At 45.8% G+C, this 23,819-nt stretch overlaps 1 protein-coding gene across 1 annotated transcript in view; it reads right to left on the bottom strand.

Moving 5' to 3' along the window:
• Positions 1-2,167: 2,167 nt before the first annotated feature.
• CCDC85C (coiled-coil domain containing 85C) overlaps positions 2,168-23,819 on the bottom strand; it is a 113,138-nt gene continuing 91,486 nt past the window's right edge. Inside the window, exons 4-6 of the mRNA XM_080346082.1 lie at positions 11,928-12,023; positions 4,111-4,209; positions 2,168-2,491 (exon numbers count right to left, since the gene is read on the bottom strand). Of these exons, the coding sequence (XP_080202208.1) occupies positions 2,402-2,491; positions 4,111-4,209; positions 11,928-12,023 (285 nt within the window). The 3' untranslated portion in view covers positions 2,168-2,401. The remainder of the gene's footprint in view (positions 2,492-4,110; positions 4,210-11,927; positions 12,024-23,819) is intronic.

The raw sequence follows: 23,819 nt of genomic DNA, 5'->3' as shown, positions 1-23,819 counted from the left end.
TTAGTTGCAGCACTGTTGCCCTTGTAGGTGGAAAAAAAATGAGCTTTGCCTGAAGTCATTGGATAGATTTTGAGAGAGATTTGATAGCATGGAATACCTGAAAAAGAATTACATAGCTGGTGAGACTAGTAATCTGATTAGTATAGCTCTTGTTGAGAGGACCTGCTAGTCTAATACACTCCTAAAATAGCAAGCACGTCATCAAGACAACTCTCTACAAGTGCTGGCAACATTTACATTGCTTTAGTTAAAATTCACTAATGTAAATTAACTTTGTTCCAAACATGCTTAAATTCTCTGCTTAATCCAGTCATCAGATGCCACCAAAAAGGGGCTTTCAAAGCAGATAGATTTAACCCTCTTTTTGACATCAGATGTTAAGGAAGAATGATGCCTCTGCTTTACATCACCTTTTCTGGTATGAAAATCTCAACATATAAATTGTACAGGAAGACAAGTAGCCAATGGGTGCCTAGAAACACGAGGTCAAAACAAAAAGCAAAGAGGAGGAAATCTGGAATCTTCTAAAGATGCCGTGTTTTAATGGAGACAGACACTAGACAGGGTCTTTCAGACACATTGGATATAAATATTAGAGTGAGCTAGCTCAGCGTTTGCTGACTGAGCAGTAGTAAGAAATAAACCACTGGTGAGTGTGTATGTGTGTGTTTTGGGGTGGTTTTTGTGGGTTTTTTTGTGTAAACAACTTACTCATCTAGACTGGTATTTTTCTGCTTCTGCAATGAATAATGAAGTGGTGCTTACTCTTACTGGTTCCTATGTATTTGGGTTGTATCACTTCTCTGTTTTTTTACTGGTTATAGATCTCAGCTCTGACACTCCAAATTCTTTACCCAGGCAGCTATGTTATCGTATACCATGGGACCAATGACCTTTCATAACTTGCAGCATGAGCTCCTTGGTATTGTATCAGCGCTCCCCGTTAATACAATATCACAAGTCAAGAACTCAGCTGGTAGAACAAATTAATTTAAGAGGAAAAACCTGTCCAGCTAATTCAGCTGTCTGTAGCTGCGACTGATTCTTGTGGAGAATAAAGGGAGTGATGGAGTTTGAGGTCATTAAATCTTTGAACAAATCACTAAAATCGATGCAACTTTTGAAAAGGAGGCTTTGATCTTTTCACATGCCTGTCTCTAAAATTATTTTACACCAATTATTTTAATAACCAAGCCCCACTTCCTTGGACTATTGGGAAAGAACATCTAATAAAATACAGAGACAGCTGCTGTGACAACTTGGAAAAGAAGGGGTCAAGTTCTTACAACTATACAAGCAGCTACTCCACAACAGCAAAATATGAGTCTCGTTGTTTTATATACAACCAGCAGAAGAAGGAAAAACCCACTTGTTTTGGATCATTAACAAAAAGCCTCAATGGCAGGAAGTAGTCTCACCCGACAGCCTGTGTTTGTGGAGATTTTATTCAGCTCTGCAAGGTTGTTGTTGGGTTACCTTACACAGGAACTAGTATAGGTGAGGCATCCAGCAAGAACATTAAAAATACCCAAATCTTCCTTATGTGAAAGATGAGCTGCTCTCGAAGATCCTGTGAAAACCATAAGCACTGTGATGATGGCAGTTTCCGCTGAATAATTTTGTAGTAAAAGCTTTAGAAGAAAAGGGAATACTGGCGTGTGGCTAAGTGACTTCAGTTCATTCACATTACGACTGCAGAAATCTTGTGTCATTTGTTCATTAAAAATAGTTCATTAACAGCTGATACGGAGTCTCAAGCCTTTCTGTTCACTTGTATGATGAGTGCCACCACGTGAGGTACGGAGTGGTACCTGTGGTTTTAGCTCGCCACTCAATATCGTACACAGCGCCTTGTGAAAACAGTCACATGTGATTCTTCAGAATAAGGGCCTCCAAAAGAAGCGTTAGCAACTCCAGAGCCTGGCAGGCAGTAAGCCAACAAATTCAAATTGCTCTTTCCTTGGTGCTGCCTGGAGCCGCCAATGCAGCTATGAATCATTGACAACTGGGTGGACAGGAGCGATACAAACTGTGACCTCCACGGGTTAAGGGTTCTTCTTGTTCCTCTTAAAAATTCTCTCAAGTTAGTTAATTCTACAAACAGACCATTACAACAAAGCAGGTTTGAACTACAATAGAAATTATGCAAGTCTGGCATTATTGGATGGTTACCCATTGAACAGTAGTTCCAGAGCACCACAGCCTGGGAATCAGGCCTTTAGCTGCCATATTTACACTATTGTTACAAAAAAAACCAAAAAAAAAAAAAAAAAAAAAAGAAAAAAGGAAACCCTGAAAACACCTCAAGCCCAACTCCTAAACAACAGGCAGCCAGAAACGCTGAGCTCTGCCTCTGTAGTCTTCACAGAATCCATCATTTCCAGCCTCCAGGACAGTGTTCCTACAAGGGACCCTTGAACTGGTTTCCCGAAAGATGTTGCCTGATGGAGGGTTTGGAGCTCGCAGCATCACCCAGCTTTCGCCAGACAACCTGTAAGAAAAAATAAAGGGGTAGGGGAGAAAAAGACATTAAAAAAAATAATAAAATAAAATAAAAAGCCTCTGATGGATTGTAGCATTTTCATATTTGCAGTCTGAAAGGCACAGGAAGCCGTTTCCTGGAGCTGGGCTGTAATTCTCAGCAGAGCCACTGGATGGCATCGGTGCACCAGTTTCCGAGGGAAAAAAATTGATGCATTTTTCTAATTAGTCTCTCTTGAAATTAGAACCATTTTTGCCTGGGGTAATAGTATAAAACCAATACTCTAGGTTCAGAAGTTAAGTTCAATGGGAGGTCAGCTCTGCCATGCTTACAGAAATAATATTACCGTGAACAGAAAAGATAGTGAAAAAAGATAATTATTAAAATTATATATATATATATATAACCTTCTAAAAACATACATTTTATCACCATAGGGCCACTGGGGTAAGCAAGGCTGCTTTTTAAAAAATAAGAAACTGCAAAGCACTTCATAGCTTCTTTGAATCTATTTAAAATTAAAATTTAAAGAAAAAACAACTGATGATACACAAACACAAACGAGTTCATTCAGGAGGATAAAGTTATGGCATTTTAACTTTCACCCTGCATGGCTATAAGGGAACATGGCATTAAGCAGATAAAATATCCTAAAAAGCAGGCCTTCATTTACTCTGGCTTTGGCTTTGCTGATAGGGATCCAGGAACCAAAGCCAAGTGCCTCAGCCCTTGCCAAGGATCCTTGCAGTGGTTTAGCTCTGCAAGATATACTTGACTTCTTTACACCCTCTTGTTAGGGTTGAGGTGGTTTTCAGAATTTAAACAGAGGGTTAGGCCCCTCTCTGCTGCTGTGAGGCACTAAACGATGCCTTTTGGGCTGATGTCCAACATGGATTTCTAAAAGAGAAGGTTCCATGAGCATCCTCCTCCCTGTAGGGGGGAACCGCTGGTACTGCTGAACAGCACATCCCCAGCTGCAGGCGACATGCAGCTCAAGCCATGTTCTAGCAGAAATCCCAAACTCTGTTCAAAGCCAAAGTGTGGCCAAGGTGCTTTGAGGCTGGAGGCGGCTGCCACAGCAGCGGACACCACAGAGCAGAGGTTTGGTATGAACGCTCACCGTGCAGGATGTGGCAAGCCCAGTTAACAGTGTGGTTGCCCAACATGCTGGCAGTGCTAAAAGCACACGGTGATGCTGTTCAACGGCTTCAGACATCAATATTCTCCCTCTGATTTCATTTTATGGTTTAGGCTCAAACCCATTCAAGCTGTACAGCTTTAAATATAGCAACCAGTTGCTGCTCAGCCCAAACCAAGTCCCTAAGGACACGGAGTCAACTGCTAACAGGAGAGCCCTTGGCACAGCTCTCGGTCAGACAGACCAGCTACTCTGCACCCTTGAAGGCAGCACAGCTGGAAGTATCTGCTGAGCAAAGGCTGCTCCATGCAGCAAATGAGGCACTTGGGTTACTAACACCCAAACTGGAGGTCAGCAGAACCTCCACCTTTCCCTTGTGCCTGTGGATCTCACACCAAACAGGTCTTGTATGCAGCAGACCCCTGCTCCTCCATACTTCTAACAAAAGGCCACAAAATAAACCCCTGGAGTTGCTGAAAGGAGTTATTACATTGCACATTTCACGAACAATCGCCTTCTCCTTTTCACTCAGGTCTTCTTCATAGTTGTCTTGCATCTGCCTGTCCAAATTTTCATGCACCTCAAGGACCTACAAAAAAAATATAATAAAAGCATTATGCTCCGCAAATAATTAAGTGTACCTAACAACCTCATTAACAAGCATTTAAACTGGCAGTATTCTAAACCTCAAGAGTCAGAGCACTGCAAAGGTGAGCATGACACCAAGTTGGGCACCTCCATCCTCTCCCTTCCCTGGTGATGGCATGCCTCTGCCCCACCACCCTTCTGGAGGACCATGAAATAATTGGCAGTGCGTTGCCTGTGCCCATAAACATTTTTCTGCCAGGAAGGCTGCTGGTGGTCTCACCTTCCAGGCAGCCCCCACAAGGCAATCCTCCAGCAATTTGTGCTCCCTCTGTTCCTCTCTTTTGCACAAGAGGAGTATCTCCACTCCCTTCTACTTATCTGAGTCATGGGGCAACTGCGGTCAGCCCAGGCCAATGACTTTTAGGTCTAACAGGGTTTTAGCCATCAGGGAAAGAGGCAAACAGAGGCTGTACCACTGAAAAGCAGAGTATTACCCAATCTGCAGCTTAAGTGTGTGGCTTGCAGTCAGCCATGAACTTTCAGGTCTTTAACAGACATGGCTCATTTCACTCCCCTTTTGGCTGAAAATTGTTTTAACCCATTTAGTTTCTAAAGGAACTCTGTAGAGGCCCACAATGACAGTAAGCAAGAGATTGGCTGTTAGCACTAGAGATCCCAATTTGATTTCTCGCTCTTACCCACTCCCTCTTTGAGCAGGATGCAGTCAGGCTGCAAAGAAGATGGGAACAGGGCAGGGAATAAACCAGTATTGCCTCCCAGGACCCTGCATGCTGACTGCAGCCCTCTGAAGGCACATCCCCACCGAGTGCCGTGATGAATCTGGGTCACCCTCTGCTTGTGCCACAGACACCTTCTGAAGATGGAGATAATCACCTGGACTTCCCGAGCTTCACTTTAATCCCCGTCTGAGCCATTACCACCCCCGGCACATGCCCCATAAAGGTACGGGAACAGGTGGCCCTTGGCCATGGCTGGCACATGGGCACATCCCCTGCACACACACCCTTGCCCAGGGCTGCAGCCATGGCCACACGGTGATGTTTACCAGCTGCTCCATGAGTTCAGCTGGTACAAGTACTGATGAATACAGGTCATATACACAAAGAGCTGGTGCCTGCCTGGTCCTCCCCAAGCCCCTCCGTTTTGCTGTCTTTCCTCTCCTGCCTGGTGACAGGCCCAGGGACCTGCCTGCAGCACCCTGCCTGGAGGAGCGAGGCATCGCCTTTGCTTTCCCTCCCGCTCATGACTACAGGGCTTTTCCCATTACATTAACAGGAGGAAAGCACTACAAAAAATGGAGACATGGCTGCAAAAGCATAGGAATAGCCTGAAAAGGCCAGGGAGAAGGGGAGGAAGGATGTGAGTGAGACTCTCCAAGGAGGCTCTGCTCTGCAGCTTGGAGGGCATCTCAGAGCAGGTGCTCCCAGGTCTGAGAAGAGCCACGTTTCCTTGCAGAGACAGAGAGGTTACAGCTCCAGCTGACACCCCAGACCTGAGACGTCCAGTGCGTGTGTTCATGGGCCCCCTGAACAACACCCAGACTGGTGGCTGGGCCACATTTGTAGATTTGCCATAGGAAGACAAGTAAATGCATTTGAAAACAGCTAAGAAAATACTAAGAAAAAATGGTGGAAACATCCTGCCTGTGACTTAATTTCTTAGATTTCAGGTTGACAATGTTTGAAAAGGGAAGAAGTCCGATTTCGAACCACTTTCTTTGAAATGGCACTTGGAGACATATTCCCCAAGCACCAATCCCCAGGCCATGTGTCACTGGTAAGCCACAGCACACCTATGCAGGTGCTGCATCCCCCCACATGCTGCCCACACCTCACACCCCTGGGAGCCATCCACAGCTCCTCACATCCCACCCTGGGGCACACACCATCCTGGCCACCCCTGCAGAGCACCTGACCACAGAGGTGAGGCTGCCTGGGGCTACAGGCTGCCTTTGCTTCTCTCTGGAGACACAAGACCCCACAGGACCTTCCTCCATCACATCCGCATTCATGCAGATAGCCTCTCTGGATGCAGTGTTGCACGAGTCGGGCATATCACAGCGCAGAACTGCCTTGAGATTTTGCTGCTGCAGCTGTGCTGACCTACATACCTCGCCCAGGGCTCTGCCACTGATGAGCAAGGTGGTCAGCTCAGCGTGCAGGCTCACAGCCCCTGGAGCCACCCAATGCCGTCAAATAGCGTGGGGTCTTATTCACCACGATACATCCGCACACATATAAATCTGTACAGCAGGTGTATTTGTGCGCATTAAATATTCATACACCTCCTTGGGAAGCACAGAGCTAGATGCAGAGCAAGCATGAGTTTCACCCTTTGCTGACGTATGCAGCACCGATTGCCCCACGAAACGGGATACCAGAGTAGATTATCCCTGGGTCTGTCTCAGCACAGCAATCCTGCTGTACTCCAACTGCGTTATGAACAAAATTAGGTCATTCTCCTAGGGCCCTTAACCTACTTCTAAAATGCACCAGCTAGTTTAACCAACATAGCTGGGACCAATCTTTGCACAAATAAGAATTATCTACATCCTTTCTAAGAGGAGAGGAAGGGCAAAAGAGATGCAAAAAGCATGTACATGCTGACAAAGAGTGCATCTATTTTTTGCTAAAGAGGAGGGAATTAATTATTGATCCAGCTGGACTCACACATCGAACTCGCTCATCTGGAGTCAGCGTGCCCCCGACGCTGGGCTGCAAAGGCAGCAGCCGGCAGGATCACATCCCCGTGCAGAGCGCCAGGCTGCTGGGCTGGCAGCTCCGCACCGGCTGTGTCCGCAGGACAAGTGTCAAGGACAGCCATGGTTTAGATTAGTTAAAGATCACATCAGCTCCAGCTTCTGCTTCCACCAGCCATCAATCTTTCAGGTACAAGAGTCCCAGCAGACAAAAAGTAACTGTTTTTCTATGATTTGCACTGAAACTGTATTCCCTAGTCCAGGAGGTGTGGAAAGACAGCACAGCCTATTTCTTTCAGTGGAAATGTCTTTTAACATACATGAGGCAGAGCTGGAGCTGAAAGCTGATCAGATGGAAGTTATGGTTGTATTTCATTTTTGAGTGACTTGGGACTTGTTTATCCTGGAAACCATCTTGCTCCCCAGGCCCACCCCACATCTGGGTAGGCACTTTGTAAAGATAGGTTAGCATCTCGAGTATGGGAAAAAGCGATGTGGGGTGATAAAACTCTACAACCTACCCTGTAAAAGCCATGCTGGAAAAAAATACACTCTGAAGAGTGAAATCACCTCCTGAAGAAAGACAGGAAGGCCTCTTAGCGCTGACCCAGCTGCAGCCATTCTCAGATCCTGCCAGGCGCCTCCTCAGCTGTTTGGAAGGTTAATGTTCCTCCAATTACACTGCTGGGGACTACGGATGTGCCCCCACGTGAATTGTCTGTGGCTCAGCTAAAGCTCAAGGACTGTGGATTTGGTGTAGATCTAAGAAACTGGGGTATATTCTCATGTGTTTTCTGACATATCCCGACCCAGGAGCCTACAGAAAACATACAAACGTAGCCCAGGCTTGAAGCAGCTCACATCATCCTCTTTTTTCCTCTCCATCAAGCTGCACCAACAGCACTTGGCCCTTTGCAGACACACCAGTGCTATGTGAACTCTCTGGGTCAAACACCAGTCAGTGAGAGCAGCCAGCTCTGTGCGGGCACAGGGCAATGCGCCGTGCAGGGGAATGGGGCTGGGCCAGGTAACGCTGCTCATCTGCCTGAAGACGCCACCCCCTGAAGACAACCTGCATCTCACTCTCAATGAGCACTCTGGCTTGTCTGGCTTTCTCCCTACCCGTACATCAACTGTGAGGGATAGCTCGGGTATATTTAGTTCTCCCTCGTGACTGCACTGAGATCTGTGACCGAGGCAGTGTCACCTCAAAGTCACCCGGTCCATCACATCCACCTCCTAACTTGCTGCACTGGCCCTGTATAGCCATGCACTGCATATTTAAAAACAAACAAACAGAAAAGAATCAGAGTCCCGATGACTGCATTAAAGCCTTGGAAGGGGAGTTGAAAGTTGAGGTGTTTCTGTACCAGGAAGCACTTTAAGATTGAGAGATGCTTTCCAAAGGGTACAAGCCTCACCGATTTTATTGATTTATAAGTCAACTGGACAAAGCACTGGGGAACACAGCATCCTGCTTCAGCAAGGGAATAGTCTATATGCTCTGCTAGGACTTTTGCCTGGTTTTGGGAGGGCCAAATCCTGCCTTACCCAAGATCAGTGGAAGAGACTGATCACCTGTTCGATGGCTCTGTGCACATGGGAGAGGTCCAGACTGATGCTGTGGGGGCAGCTGGGTTATAAGCTAAATGTTGCTCTCTTGCACTTGTCTCCTCTTCACCTCCTCACATCTTTAGCAGGTTTGCTCAATTCCTAAGAAAAGTGCTTTGATGTTCAGTGAGATACTGAGCTGTAGCATATGTACCTTTTATTCTCGTTAGCAAAAACAGCTGTTAGGAGTGCCAACCTGTCATCTTGCTCCTTATTTAGTTGGCATAAATAAACAAAAACTATTTCAGAAGCAAAAATAAAGCAAATCCCTAAATACACTCAAGGAAGAATGAACTTACACTAAATGGCAGGCACATAGCTAGAGTTCAGCTGCCAGAAAAAGCCAAGGAAGAAGCCCAGGGGACATTACACAGATGGGTGCAGACAGAGGCAATCCAGAAGCCCTGCAGATCCATGCAGAGTACACAGTCCCTCAGTGACCTTTGCCTGGACACAGAGCTGCATCCCTACAGCCACACCACTTCTAGACAGACTTGCCTGCAAGCAGCCCACAGCACAAGCGAAGCCAACTTCCATCTCGCCTCGCCTCTCCTTGTGGTAAGGAGCCAGCCTGCTACAGCAATAAAGACATTTACACAACCAAGAAGGGCCTTTTCTAATATCTGATGTGTCTTGTTTGCAGGCTGCTCCCTTCTCCTCAAGGAAAGGTGATGAGCTGTATCACAGGTGGTGAAGGTCTAAGCTGGTTGCTGCATCCAGCTTCCCACATGCAGGGGCTGGCACTGGAAAAGCTACTCAGTCCTGCAGGGTGCAAATAAGACCTACTCCATATGCTACAGCATGCTGTGGCCAAAAACGTTATCTTCTACCCAGTTTAAGGTCTGTGGCTGGAGACCAACAGCCACAAGAAGGGAAGAGGTGAGATTGAGACCATGACCAGGTTCCTCAGTCTTCTCAGTTTCCAGCTGATCTCTGGACATCAGCCACAGGTTGGAAAAACAAACAAACACCTTCTCATCCCTCCCTGCCACACTAACCTACAGAATTCCTCTTCGCTTCAAATGTGAGAATATTTTTAATCCTAGGTGTGTGAGCAGGACACATCATGTGAGATCATTTATACCCCGTGAGATGTGACTGCTATGGCACCTGCTTCCCGACCCCAGCTGTGGTACTTTCCAGGGTTTTGAAGACAGAAACACATACTCCATCGGCCAAATCATGAAACTGCAGAGAACTTCTTCCAGCCCTTCCTAATGATCAACAAAGTGCTAAAGTAGAGGAATAGTAATAATAATACGCACAACCAACCAGTCAGCCAACTTCCTTTCAACTCCTTTATGTGCATCACTGTGCCAGACCTCTCAAACTTAATTTCCAGATTCCAAGAATCTTCCTCATTAATTTTCCCATCCTTTCCATAAGCTTATCAGACCACATCTTAAAACCATTTATGTTCCTGCCCTTACTAAGAAACTCAGTCCTATAACCCCTAAAGCAAATAGGAACGTAATTTCCCCCCAGAATGTATTCATAAACAATTTCTAACCATTTGATCTTGTAACTTAAAAAATATTTTTATCCCTGCTTAATATTTTCCATCACCACCACCTCACAAAATGCAATGAAGAGCAGAAGCAGAAAGATACGAACTCCAAGGTTTGGGAAGAAAAATCCAGCCGCAGTAGTTGGGACTACATGAGGGCTTGGATGATTACATGCAAGTGAAACTGGATTAGTACAAAGTGTCAGAAAAACAAAAGGTATCACATGAGTCTGCAACATTCTGCAAGACATCAGTTTAGCAGATCCATATGCATACAAACACAGAAGAAATGTCACCCATGAGCACAGTACAAGTACAGGATGGAGCAGAACTTTCTGATAGTACAGAACCATTCACAACAAGCAAAGAAGAAACTTCTCTAGAAAACACAGGAAAAATATACGCAGGCAAGTGAAGTGCCACTTGTGTGGTCAGGACTCCTTTGGGAACTAGTAAAAACTGTACCAAAGGTATTTTTTAATCCCTGTGGGTTCTCTAAACCCTTCTCTAAGATCCAATGAGAGTTATATAATCTGGGTGTAAAAAGCCTCAAGTAAACTGAGAAATCAAGATTTTCAGCTTGAAGGATCTTTTATAATTTAAATTCAAATTTGATCCAAATCAAACCAAACTTGTGTTTCCTTTTGTAATTCCTCACACACCATAAATGCATAGAAGATTAACTACTTGAGAAACAGTGACACTCTATATCATCCCAGTTTCTTACAGCTGCCCAGTGGAGCCAACATCCTTGCCAGCTGCACATCTGCTTCTCCTGACACTTGTTGGTTTTACACAACCACCTGCCACATCTGTCCTAGAGCCAAGAGACTCTGGACAGGCACAAAAAAGTAAGCTGAAAACACTAAACACTACGAAATGTGGGGAACTTGTATATCAAAGCTATGAGCAGCACCTATGCTGTCACACGTGGAAAGGTACAAAGCAAAAAGCTTTGTAAACACCAGTCTCCAGGTCTGGGACAGTCCAAGCTATCGCTGATGCCATTGCTGGACCTTTTTTCCAGCTGTGACTCTGAGCTCCAGAGTAGCCACCCAGGAATCCCCCTTTGATTTGATTTGATGAAACCTTTTTAACACTGTACAAAATTTTTCAGCTTCAGCAAATCCAAATCTATAAATCAGTATATTCCAGACAGAGCCTAATTTAGTTAGAGACTTTCCAGACATCTCTATGGCACGTTGGAAAGGATTTGTGCTCCTATGTACCTTAGATACTCAGAAGTAACTTGCTTAACTAGTTAAACATGTAACACCAGGGTATTACATTTTTGCTGTTAATGGGTGGTCACTAGAACTTGAGAATTGATGTGAAATCACAGTGCAAGTTTTCTCCTTCAACTCAGCCAGTAGTGTTCCATGGTTTTTATTGCCAGTGGTCATGACTTTAATCCCTACTGATGACACACATATGTACATGGGTATGATCCCATGATTTACTGTGTATTTACATAAAACAAAGTCTTTATCTTTTGAAGACTGCTGTAGGATTTTCAATAACAAAACATACATAGGAACTGCAGTTTCTGTGTCCCTTTTAAAAACAGCATTTCTGTCACTGCTCTCACCCCAGAGACCTAGTTTACACACGACTGATGAGCAGAAAGGGTAACCAGCACCTTCAGCATCAGCAGCTTTTGTTGGAGGCTTCCCACCCAAAAAAGTAGTCATGCATGACCTTGTTTAACTCTGCCACTATTTGAAGAAATCATTATTCCTTGTGATACGGGTGCTGGTTACTGATAATCTGCCTAAGTACTAACTTTCTATTTCTAGCTGTTGTGTTTCCACAAGAAGAGCAAATGTCCAGTTCTGCCATGTGGGTGTTTGTTGCACCACATGGTGCTGTGCGGCATCCTTACCTTCATAGCGTGCACAACAGCCTCTGGCTTCTGACCAACAGGGACATATCCTGCTGCAGGGGAAGACGCAAGATCAGATGTCATGCGACCTGGTCCCTGTTGAAATAAGAGAAAATACGCTTTAATTGCGTTTTGGTGATTTCAGCAAGGAGGAAGAAAATATCCAGAAAATTTGAGCATGAGCTTCTCTCAAATTCAATCCCCTTCAGCCACTTGCAAAGACAAAGGATGCCACCACCCCTTCCTCACAAGTCACTTGATCTAATGCCATTTAAACCTACCACCAGTCAGTCTAGATGTACTCAGGCAGGGGATCACCCTGGTTTAAAGCTAAATTGATTCAAGGAACACTTTTTGCTCACTTAGGGTAAGTTTGCAGAAGGACAAGATCAAACAATTCTCATCATTCTAGCCAAGGGAGCAATGCAAACAAGATGATTTTCCAGCATAAAGCGGTCATTTCTAAGAAGCTGCATTCATGAGAGAAACAGTTGGCATAACTTCATTGCTTTTCTGGCAACATTTTCACATCGACATCAAGTACCAATCTTCAGCTACAGAGAAAATTGTGAAGGCAACCTTGAAACAAGCAGATGTCCAAACCTAATGTTGGCTGGGTTTGTTTCCAAAATGCTGGCCAGTCCTCCTGCACGTAGGATCCCATTGGGAAAGATGCCGAATTACATTTTACAAAAGATTTCTACTGTCCAAACAGCCTTGTAAGCATTTTTCATAGGGCTTTCCTTTTTTAAAGGCGTCTGACTTGGGATTATGAGAGACACAATATCTTCATTCAGCGAGATGCACCCTGCCTGTCCCTAATATTTTTGCATTGCTTTGTAGCAGTGGGAGAAATCAACAATGAAACCATTGACCAAATTTGTATTTAGTCTTCACATCCTTTAGGAAACACAAAGAATGATTATACTGAAGGCCTCTGAAAGCAAATTAGGATGGCAGAGCGGCATGTAGCACCATCACAGGAATGTTTTCACATACAGCACATGAGGCACTCCATTCTCATCTTTTCCACGTTTGAAAACACAGCATGTTTTATGCTCCATCTGATCACTTTGCCTTTTAAGCCAAGGCCAGCAAGCTGGTTGTGTCATAAAGGAGGACCAGCAGAGGGGCACTTCACCACCTCTCATTCTTCCAAATATTTTAACCTGTGGGAGCCTTTTAACTCATGACAGTGTCCATGTGCATATACTGAAGAAAAAGATGTGCCAATACATTAGCCTACAGACAAAAATGGCATGAAAGGCATGGAGCCTTTCATGCCCAGGTCACTGATCTGTGCTTAACCCATGTCATGACCAACTGTCATTTACTCATAATAGTGATCTTCATGAACTGAGTTGCTGTTGATACTAGAACTTTCTGAGAGGCAGGTATCCCAGAAAAAGGAAAATTAGACTTCATAACTCACCAATAATTCTCCAAGGACATTAACAGACTGCCAAAGCAGAGAGATGCTCACAGGCTGGACATGGTTCTGGACCTGCTGGCAGAAGGCTACAGCTTACTGGAGCTGTGGCCAGCTGGGGACATGTCCTCAGCCATCCTATCCATAATGCCACATAGAAAAGGCAGAGGCTGGGGAGAGAGCACCAGGGACTGGAGCCACCCAGTCTGCAGCTGCAACTTAAGACTGCAAAAATGGGTTACAAATTTCTCACAGGGCTGGTAAATGCAACAGAGGCCTTCCAGGATCAGCCTCCCACACAGGTCAAAGACACCAATGCATGCATAATTCCTCTGGCTTCGGCATGAAAGCTGCCTTCTTTCCATCAATGACCAAGATCATGACAACTGAAAGCAGAACATTCAGGATATTGCGGCCATGAACCATACTTGATATGGATATTTCCCTACGGTCGTCTTTGGAAGTAATACAGGAAATACCAAGCAAAGGTCTAACATCCAGTATTTCTTCTGAGTTAGAGTAATCTGACAAAACAAAAGTAATTCTGCTGGATCCTGCTGCTGACACTTTAAATATAGTTTTCTGACCAAACTAGAGTAGATCATGAGGTCTCCTGTATGACAGGCAGCAGCAGCTTCTCATTACAGAACTGAAGTCACTAATGAGCTACAAAGCATTTCCATGATCTTAATCACTCTCAAAATTATTACAGAATACAAATGAAACCAGCATGATTAGAGAGAAATGTTTTCTAAAGAGCTTGATCATACTTAACCAATCACCATACTGATAAGATAAAAGTAATCTTGCAAGCACAAGTGATGCACTAGATGTATTGTTTCACACAAAAAACATTCAAAGGGTCACCTTCCTTCTCAGACAAATGACTGAAATTGGGCACGGGCAATCACCTGAGCTCCACCTGAGCACAGGCAAAGCTGAAGTGACTGAAGAAGAGAAACAAGTTAAAGAATGAGGGATGCAGCAAAGAAGGTAAACCCACAACTCACTATTGGAGTTTCAGTAACAGATGACTTCATTTCTAAAACAGGCATGATCCTTGACCCTTAGCTTAAAAGCCAAAACCCCAGCCAACTTAAACAGATGTCCAAATTGCTGAGTGCAATCGTCAACAATGGCAAATGCACCAAATGATCAACACTGTTGGCCCACTATGCCCCAAGCCACAGGGACCTCCCCACCGTGTGAGACTGGTACTACAAAAGGCTAAACGTACATGTGAAGAAAGTGGGGATCAACCAAGGATCTCACCAACACCCCCACTCTTTTAAACTGTAGGATGCAATGTGTAAAACTAGCCACACTGCTAAGGGTGGCTTAACGTTTACCATTATGCTTCGTGCTTTTTGTGTAGTTGCACCCTTAGAAAAGTCTCTTTCCAGACACAAAGAGTCAAGATTTTACAGACGGGGGTTGGTGCTTCATTCCCACTGGTTTCAGTGGGGTTCACTAAAAACAAAAAGCTTCAGTCAAATTCCTATCAGCTTCCTGCACGGAGGCACACATAAAGGAGGCCAGAAAAGAGGGGACTATCGTCAGCCAGGCAAGAAATGACAACACATCCAGCAGGATGCATGGCCAGCCTTTGGAGGATGGAGGAGAGGAAAATGGGCAGAGTTCACCAATAGTGTTAGCTGAAGGAGAGGAAATGGAAGGAACTGGAGATAAGGTCAAGGCTGCTGGATTGGAAAACTGCCAACAGTGGGAGAGAAGGGAGGGAATGGGAAGAAAGAGGAGGATGTGCATTTTACCCAGCAGGAAACCAGTTGAGATGAAATGCAGAGGAGGGGGAACCAGAGACAGGAGATTGGAAGAAGGGCAGGAGGGAGGGGGAGATCTCAGGAAGTCAGTGTTAAGGTAGTGGCTGAAATCACACAGATGGAGGAGATTCCTCATACCTAAAATAAATGCATCTGGAAAGTGTGGGTAAGAATTACCAGAGCTGCACCCTGGCACTCTAACTCAGCTACTCTGATGACCTCCATCACCACAGAAACCCATGCCCTTCCCATTCCCTATAGCTGACGCTTTCACAGCCATGGGAACACAACTGACTCAGCATCCGGATGGGCAATAATAGCAAGGTTAATCTGGTTACATCCTAAGAAGCAGAAACTGTCCATATAGGCAAAAAGCAATACAGTGTGTTTTGGGAAATGCACCATTCTCAATTTCCTCTCTCTGACAGGTTTTGTCAAACATGCATTCTCTGTATTAGACATGTGGCTTTTCCACGTGCTAGGCTTTCATAGCACTTCGTAGCTCAGAGGTGGTTCACTCTTCATCCTCAGTCATGTGCCTGAGGTGTAACATAATGATGTAAATGAATGATGCTAAAGGAGAGCTCAGAAGTCACCAAAAGGATGCCATTACATTTATAATAAAGCTGTTGAGAAATGCCATCTTGATAATTTTTGTAGTTTCCTTCTGCTGAGGCTGAACCCCAGCAGAATGAGAAGCTGAGTCATTTCAAAATGCAGATTTTCTTATTCTCTTTGGCCCCAACTAGCTTTGGAGTTGCTTCAGGTTTACAGCAGCAGAGACAAAATTTGGAGTTAGCTTGTTTAACTCATCATTTGTGCAAGGAATTTCTAATTCAAAACCAACTGTACATCTTTGTTTTGGTGTCAAATGGTCACCTGGGTAGAATTACATCACACAGAATCATGGAATCACAAAATAGTTGGGGTTGGAAGGGATCCCTGGAGATCATCTAGTCCAACCGGCCTGCTAAATCAGGTTCACCTAAAGCAGATCGCACAGGAATGTGTCCAGGTGGGTTCTAAATGTCTCCGGAGAAGGAGACTCCACAATCACTCTGGTCAGCCTGTTCCAGTGCTGTGTCACCCTCAAAGTAAACAAGTTTCTCCTCATATTCAGACGGAACCTTCTATGCTTCAGTCTGTGCCCGTTGTCCCTCATCATATTCTTGGGCACCACTGAAAGGAGTCATTACACAACAACGAAAGGAGTCATCACACACTACTTTCTGTTTCCACCACAGCCACAGTTACACTGACAAGAGAAAGAGCTGCCCAGTGGTAAGATTATCAGCCTAATTAAGAGTGGAGAGCTCTAAGTTACATATCGATGCACTGGAGTTCCCAAGTGCTTGGAGGAAGTACCTTATCTTCCCTATGCACAGGGTTTGTTGACCAGTGCACCTCTGAGACCCAGCAATAGTTCTCCAAGATATGTCTTTAAGAAGCAGAAGTGCCAAGGAACCAAAGGCTGTGGAGCCACGTGTGACCTATCTGATGCTTCCTAGGTAAGTTGGTGCTTTTGCTGCCGGGATGGCTCTGGGACTGCAGCATCCTGAGAGGCTCCTGGTGAGGCTCTTCGCATCCCTCATGGGAGGCAAGTGCCAAGGACCCACATACCCAGCCCCTCTTCCCAGTGGGGAAACCACAACAAGAGCTGTTCTTCTGCTGCCTCTGTGCAAACTGCAGTACTGAAGCAAAGCTGAACCCTTTCAGCCCTCACCTGCTCCTCCATTTCAAGCAGATCAGTGCTGGATATTTGCTGGTGTCTGTGATGGGACCAACATAGTTCTCAGAGCTCACTGTTCCCATGCAGCATCAGCCCCCTCCCCATCCCATTAGCCCCACATCATGCATGCCAAAGCCACAAATCTACCAAAGAAGCCCAATTCTGTTCAAGATCCAACCAGAAGCCTCTCACTGGAGCCTGCAGGACTTGTTCAATCTCCAAGTCTATAAGGAGAGTCACAGTCCATCTGTATCATTAATAGACTAAGAAAAGAGAGAGGAATTCTGCAGTCTCTCATACCAGAGCATCTTTGAAGGAATATGCACAGGGGATAAATCCTACAGTTCTCTATCTGCCAAGAATAATGCTTGACTTGGTGACAAACTCAAATCCAAGGCAGAAACCAAATCAAATCAAATGAAATCAAATCCAACTATCTCCATGCACTGCCCCTGTCCAGAACCCAAAGACCATCAGCAAAACAATAGCACTGTTTTGGGGTATGAGAAAGAAAATCCAAAGACCATGAATACTGCCAATGATCTCTTATAATTCAAAACCAAAAAATGAAGAGCAGAGACCTCAACCTGCAGCTGCTGGATAACATCTGCTGCTCTATATCAAGCCACAATGACATTGCCAGTGTCTAGGACCAAGTTGCCTAATGAGTCCTTGCTGGCTCTATCTGGTTGCATGGGATGTGGTCCAGCACAGATGCTGACAAGCATTGCCATAGATACTCCATTCCTACATGTACAGAGGAACAAAATTAATAGGACTCTCTGTAACAGTACATGCTGGGAACTCCTAATAATAACACACCTCCACAGAGGCAAAATAGGGCTTAAAATATGAACATTTCTTAATAACAGTGGGAATGCTTTGGAACCCAAGAAGAAAAAAAGTCTAACTGGGGATATCAGGTGTCTGCTCTTTTAGAGGTTTTGGGTTGGATATCTCAAAAAGGAACAAAACCATTCCAATAAACAATTTCTCCTTGATTCCTCCAGGGACCTAAAAAGACATGAGACCTTGGTCCTGCCATCAGTTTTCAATCTCTTTCTGCTCAATTATATTCTGTCTTTTAATGACATCCTCTCCTACCTCAGCTTTGAGAGAGCTATTCCTGATCTGCAGAAAGACTGCAAAAGACTCAGTTTCAAAACCCAGAGGAAAACGTCATGCTGATTTTACTTCACTGAACAGTCACAGCTCAAGCACCGAGGATGCTTCAAACCAATGTGAATTGTGCAAGCATCAATGCTTCTGAACCTCACATCTTCTCCTTGCCTTCTATTAATTTTTGTCTGTGATTTCAAAAGAACAAGTAGATGTTTAGGACTCAAACACGATTAAATAAACCACACTTTTCTAATGGCATACCTCAGAAAACATTAAAGCTAAATGGAGTCATATTAGACACTGTGAAGATTTTATTGCCGAGACAGAACAAGGAAAATTACATTATAGGCAGGCACTGCCAGACAACTCATAATAAAATTCCCAGGCATGTCTATTTATCTCACAGTGATTTTGTTTGCAGCCTGCTTGCCCAGGTTTGAATTATACTTGGGCCCTTCCTTAGCACCCACCACCATCAAGGTGTTTTACATAAATAAAGGTGCTAACACTGCCCTGTAAATTAGGAACTGTTAAGGGACAAGCAGGAGGCAGTAACATGACAACAGCCATGTGGAAAGTGAGTGGCAGTAACATGGAAAGGTGCTATGTCTGACTGCAAACCCCAGCCCTGGTGTGCTGGCAGAATGGGGGGCTCAGCATATTTTGGTTTTGTGGAATGTGCTTGTAGCTACCAAGTTCAGAAAGTGCCCAGTGCAGCTCCAGCCTGAGACAGTGCTGAGGAGCAGATGGGGAAAACCAGCAGCAAAACCAAGGACTGAGAGCATGGAGCCACTCTGGCATGGGAGAAGGATCCCCAGACCCTCACAGGGGACACACCAAAGCCCTGAAGCACGGTGTCCCCATCAGAAATGCAGCATGGGCAGCACCGAGGACAAATATTGGGCTTACGCAGACAGTTGGTCCATTCAGAATGAGAAATCTCCCTTCACACAGAGATGAATGGCATCCCCAAGAGATCACACACAAAAAAATATCTCCTATTACCACCAGCCTGAGAAATTCCCTGGGCCCCACAAAGGCAGATCAGATCCCCTCATCATTCTGCAGCCCAGGTCACATTTCCCATCTTTTGCTGCCTTGCAGCTGCAGGAGGGTTAATGGCTGAAACAAAGCGATGGTGCTGCGCGGCAGTGAAGCGTGACATGACTCTGGGCTGACATTTCACCCTCCCTTCTTTTGAAGCCCCTTCCCTCCTTGCTGCATCTTCTCACGCCCGTGGCAGCTCTGCCATTGCCACCATGCCTGGTGCTCCTGAAGAGGTCCAGCTCCTCTCACACCCTGCAGGGAAAAGGCTACCTGAAGGCACCCTGGCAGCAGCCCCAGGGCTCCTCCCTGGCTGCAAGGAGGAGATTGCCTGAAGGCATGAAGCACTCTTCTGCAAACTACAGTGTGCAAAGTGCAGCCTTTCTGCCACTCTGCCCCAGGCAATGCCAGATCTCTCGTGCCTGAGCATGGGACACCTTCACCAGAGCCACGCAGCACACAGGTCCCTTATGTGTCCAGTCTGCCTGGCAGATGAACCAAAGCGATGATGACACTTGGTTATTGTTATTCCCTTCCTACTGTGCAGAAAGCCTGTCAGCATCCAGTTCAAAATAAACCATCCGCTCCCCACTTGGGCACTTAAATGGCTGCATGGCCCTATGTTCCCAAAGTCACAGTGGGCTGCCTCGCACCTGCAAGCACTTGACACCCTGCCACCAGGCCTGGGAAAAGGAACACATGGGGGATCTTGCAGACAGACACTGTCTCCCCAGCACAACACCGGTCATGGCCACCGGAAGGAGTGAGTACGGGAGCCATCAGTGCTCTGTATTAGCATCTTCCCTATCAAATCAAGGGACTTTATTGCAGATACTAATCTCCTTTAGCATTACTTAATTTGCTGCCTTTAATCATAGAGAGCAGCTGGTCATGTAAACATTCAAATCCATGAATTAACTGCTGGGTCCACACAGGAGCCAGGCAAAGCCTGTCTGTACAGCTCAGCCACCACATCCTGCAACTTCACAGCCTCCGCAGCATTCATGGATACCTACTTAAGCAACAAAAAGTGCTTACGCAGCCCTTTTGATTAATAAATAAACAATTTAACTGTTTCATTCCTTTCTGAGCATAAACATCAAGGACACCTAACAAAAGAATAGCTGTTCTCCCCATGACACAGCGCTGGCTGTAGGGGATGTGCTAGGGCACCAAAAGAAAGGGAGGATTTCAAGCATTGCCCCAGACAGAATAAACAAAGTCAGAATGTTGTTTTTAACTATATCTCATCTACAAACAGGAAGAGTATCTTTTCTCAGCAACACACTAGTGGCACATCACAGCTCCAGCCCTGGAAACTCCTTGGAGCGTGCAATGCTGGTGATGCAGCCTCTTCCTCCAGCAGCGGCAGAGAGAGGAGAGCGGTCGCTGCTCGGTTGGTACCAGTGCTGTGGAGCTGGAACTGGTGCGTGCTGTTAAAATGCTTCACCGACAGCTTCAGCTGTCCTCTCAGACTGTGAAACTATTACCAACATAGCATATTCAGATCAGTTTCAGCCCATAACTATTTGATACAAGAAACAGCAATAAGTCTGACTGCTACGGACAGAGCAAACCCATGCTGTGTCCACAAAGTGCACTAACTCTGACTGACTCACAGGGGCACTCTCAGCGTAAGTATTTCAAGAGGCGCTAGTTCTTTTGATAAAGGAATGTCAAGCACATTCTGTTTCAGAAGGAAACAGTGAGTATTTTTAAGACTTTCCTGATTTTGAAGCAACTCTGATTCAGGGATGGCCCAGGTGAAAGCTTCTGGGTGGGTGGAGGATGCATACAGATGTGGGAAAATACCCACACACATCTGTATTGCCCATCCAAGTCTCCATTTCAGCTTGGCTGCCCTGGCCATCACTGGCAAAGCTGTCTCCTTCCAGGCCTGGGGCAGAGGGTCAACTGTGCCCCTATCTCTCCCCCTGACCCAATCGTCAGCCCCACATGAATGCACACAACAAATGAGCATAAGAAATACAGCAGTGGTCAAAGCAGATTAATTTTTCTTGCTTCTTACAGTTACCTGTAAGGGTAGATTATGGATACAGACTGTCAGTGCCTCTTTTGCTCAGCAAATCTCCAATTTTGTCATTGCCAAACTTTGTGCCGGTTGGCTGCCATGGGGAAAAAAGGCACCCACAGCTCAGAGCTGACGCAATCACTGCTGATGAAGGGCAGCTGCCTTCAAAAATGGATTGGCTTGTTCTCAGCTGCTGCTAATACACTCTGAAGCTTCACAGTAGTGCTCCCTGGGCTACATATCCCAACAAACCTTACATTTTACTTTTCCTTCTGCAGCTTTCGGCTGCCTTGAACTTCTCTCTTTGTTTGCTCAATAGCATCCTGGTGGTATTGGTGCTGCCGGCAGGAAGGAGCTGCCTTCTTTATTATTGTTTCCCCTTGCCTAAAAAGGAACCATTGCCATTACTGCTGCTGAAGTAAGGTGAGAAACAGCCCTGAGGTTGTCTTCCAACACACACTGGCAGTGCTCAGCTCATCTCAGAACCATGTGGATGGTGCACGTGAATGCGAGAAGGTGGGGACCATCAGGGCACTGCACAGGATGGACTTGGTGGAACAACAGAAGGGGTTGAAGGCATTTTAAGAGGCTGTGATGTGATGCTGAAGCTGCATAGAGCAGTCCCAGGGATGCCAGAGGCACCGAGCAGCCCGGGGTCCCCTTCACCCAGGGGCTTTGTGCAGCACAGCAAGGGCACGGGGGCTCTGTGTGGGCAGTGGCAGGGTCATTGTGCTGTGCAAGGACACCTTGGGGCCATGCTAAGGTCCCCAGTGCTCCAGGTGACTCTGCAGCAGCATCAATGCCCAGAGAGCTTCCCTGGCTCTTCTGGGTGTGTCTCCTGGGCACCACGACGAGAACAGTGGTCTCTGGTCATTTCAAGCTTGATCTTAAAAGTCAGGTTGGCTTTAGCAATCTGATTCAGTTTTCCTTCCTGAGAAGAACAGATTTACTCCCATGCAGGCTGAGGAAGGGACTCGGAGACTTGCTCCAGGTCCTCCAATGAGACCCAAGACCAGGCTTGGGCCACAGCCACGTCTCCCTGCCTATGGCAGGCTGGGAGCTGAGAGAGAGATACCGAGTCACCTTCTCTCTTCTGCCTTTGTACTGAAGAGGATGGAGACTGCGTTCTTTCCAGCCAGAAAGAAGAGACAGGACTGTCACTGGAGCTGGGATCCGGCTACTACCTGCCCGCATATCACCTCCCTTTGCTGATGCTCTCACAGCCTCAGCAGACAGCGTGCCAGCCAAGGACTCTCTTGTCATCCCTTCCCACCCCATCTAACGGCTTCTCTTTACACCTACAGACCACAAACATTTGGGTTTGTTTTTATAATAACGTGTGTGCCATCTGGCAAAACAAAACACGCTTCTCACTAGTATCTCTACAAAGCAAAGCTATGAAATGCAGCTGGTTGTGACAGCATAGTTAGAATCAAGAGAAAGAGCCGAAGAAGCCAGTGCTGCAGCTGAGCAGTCAAAGCCATCTCCCAGGCTTTGAGTCCTGCATGAAAAAGGTACTGAAGAAAAATGCAATGAGAGATAGTGCCAGGGACTCAGCGCTCCTCTTAGTCAAGTGCTCTCCACTAAACATTCACACTTATTTTGCTTCTTTGTGTCTTACTCTGGGTCTCACTGTTTTAGGAGTAGATTCAGGAAGGAAAATGGAATTGTCTCTTCCCAGCCTGGCCTGTAGTCTAAGCCAGACTCCTGAGAGATGCAGTTTTGAATGCTCTAATGGAAATCTCACTTTTTTTTTTTTTTCCAAAGATGTTTATTGTAGTCCCTAGGGACCTAAACAAAGGCAGGGCAGTGGCACTGTTGTCACTGTCTTCTCAAAAGAGGGAGCTTTGCTCAGCTCTTGCAGCATGTATCTGCAGGCACTTTCCCCAGGACTCCCAGCTCCTGACCTGAGACAAGCACAGGTCCCTTCTTCCAGCCACCACCTACAGCATCCACAGGCATGCCCCCTGCACCTCCCGGGACACTATTGGGAGCTCTTGCACCTCAGCAAGAGGTCACACAAAAACTGCTGTAGTAAAAACTCAGCAAAAAACCTTAAGGAAGGGGAAGGTGGTATTTATTTTAACCTAAGCCTGATTTCTCTAACATGTCACACCTGCACAACTACAAGCTCACACTCACACATCACCAAAAGGCAGATGTCCATGTAGCATCATCAGGGTCACTGTGTGTGACACAGAGGACAAGGGGCACCCAACTAGCAAGCCCTAATGACTGCTCTGGCATCTCTCTTCATTGACAGCAAAGAACTGGGTTTTGGACACATTTTTCATGTGCTTTAAGAGTCAATGGTTATTACAGGCTGATCTTTATCTCAGCATCCTGCTTACTCACCCCCCCATAAACCTTAGGAAAGCTGCTGCCTGGTGTCTCCTTTCCCTCATTTTGGGCACCTTATCTAAGCCTTCCTCCTGGAACCACAGGAAGCGTAATGGCACATCCCAGTGTGACCTTGCTGCCATTATCAGGGAACAGGTCTTCTAGTGATGAGCCATCTGTGCTGTGGCCTTATCACAGCACAGACCTCCCAGTCCTGACACAAACCACACGTCCTGCAGTGTTTACCCATTTGTTTGCTGTCAGTTGTGTCTTTGGTCATCAGCACAGGCCATCCACGCATCCCTTGCTCCAGCATTCCTGCTGGTGTTTACACAGACACTTCTCCATTCCACACTCCATCCACTTTAACCTTAATATTTCCGTTGCAAACCTCTACAATTACTTCCACCAAAGG

This window comes from Nesoenas mayeri, assembly GCF_963082525.1.
Source record: "Nesoenas mayeri genome assembly, chromosome: 5".
In the NCBI taxonomy this organism is placed as follows: domain Eukaryota; kingdom Metazoa; phylum Chordata; class Aves; order Columbiformes; family Columbidae; genus Nesoenas; species Nesoenas mayeri.
Note: the sequence above shows the minus strand (reverse complement) of the source record. Positions and strands in the feature narration are given on the sequence as shown.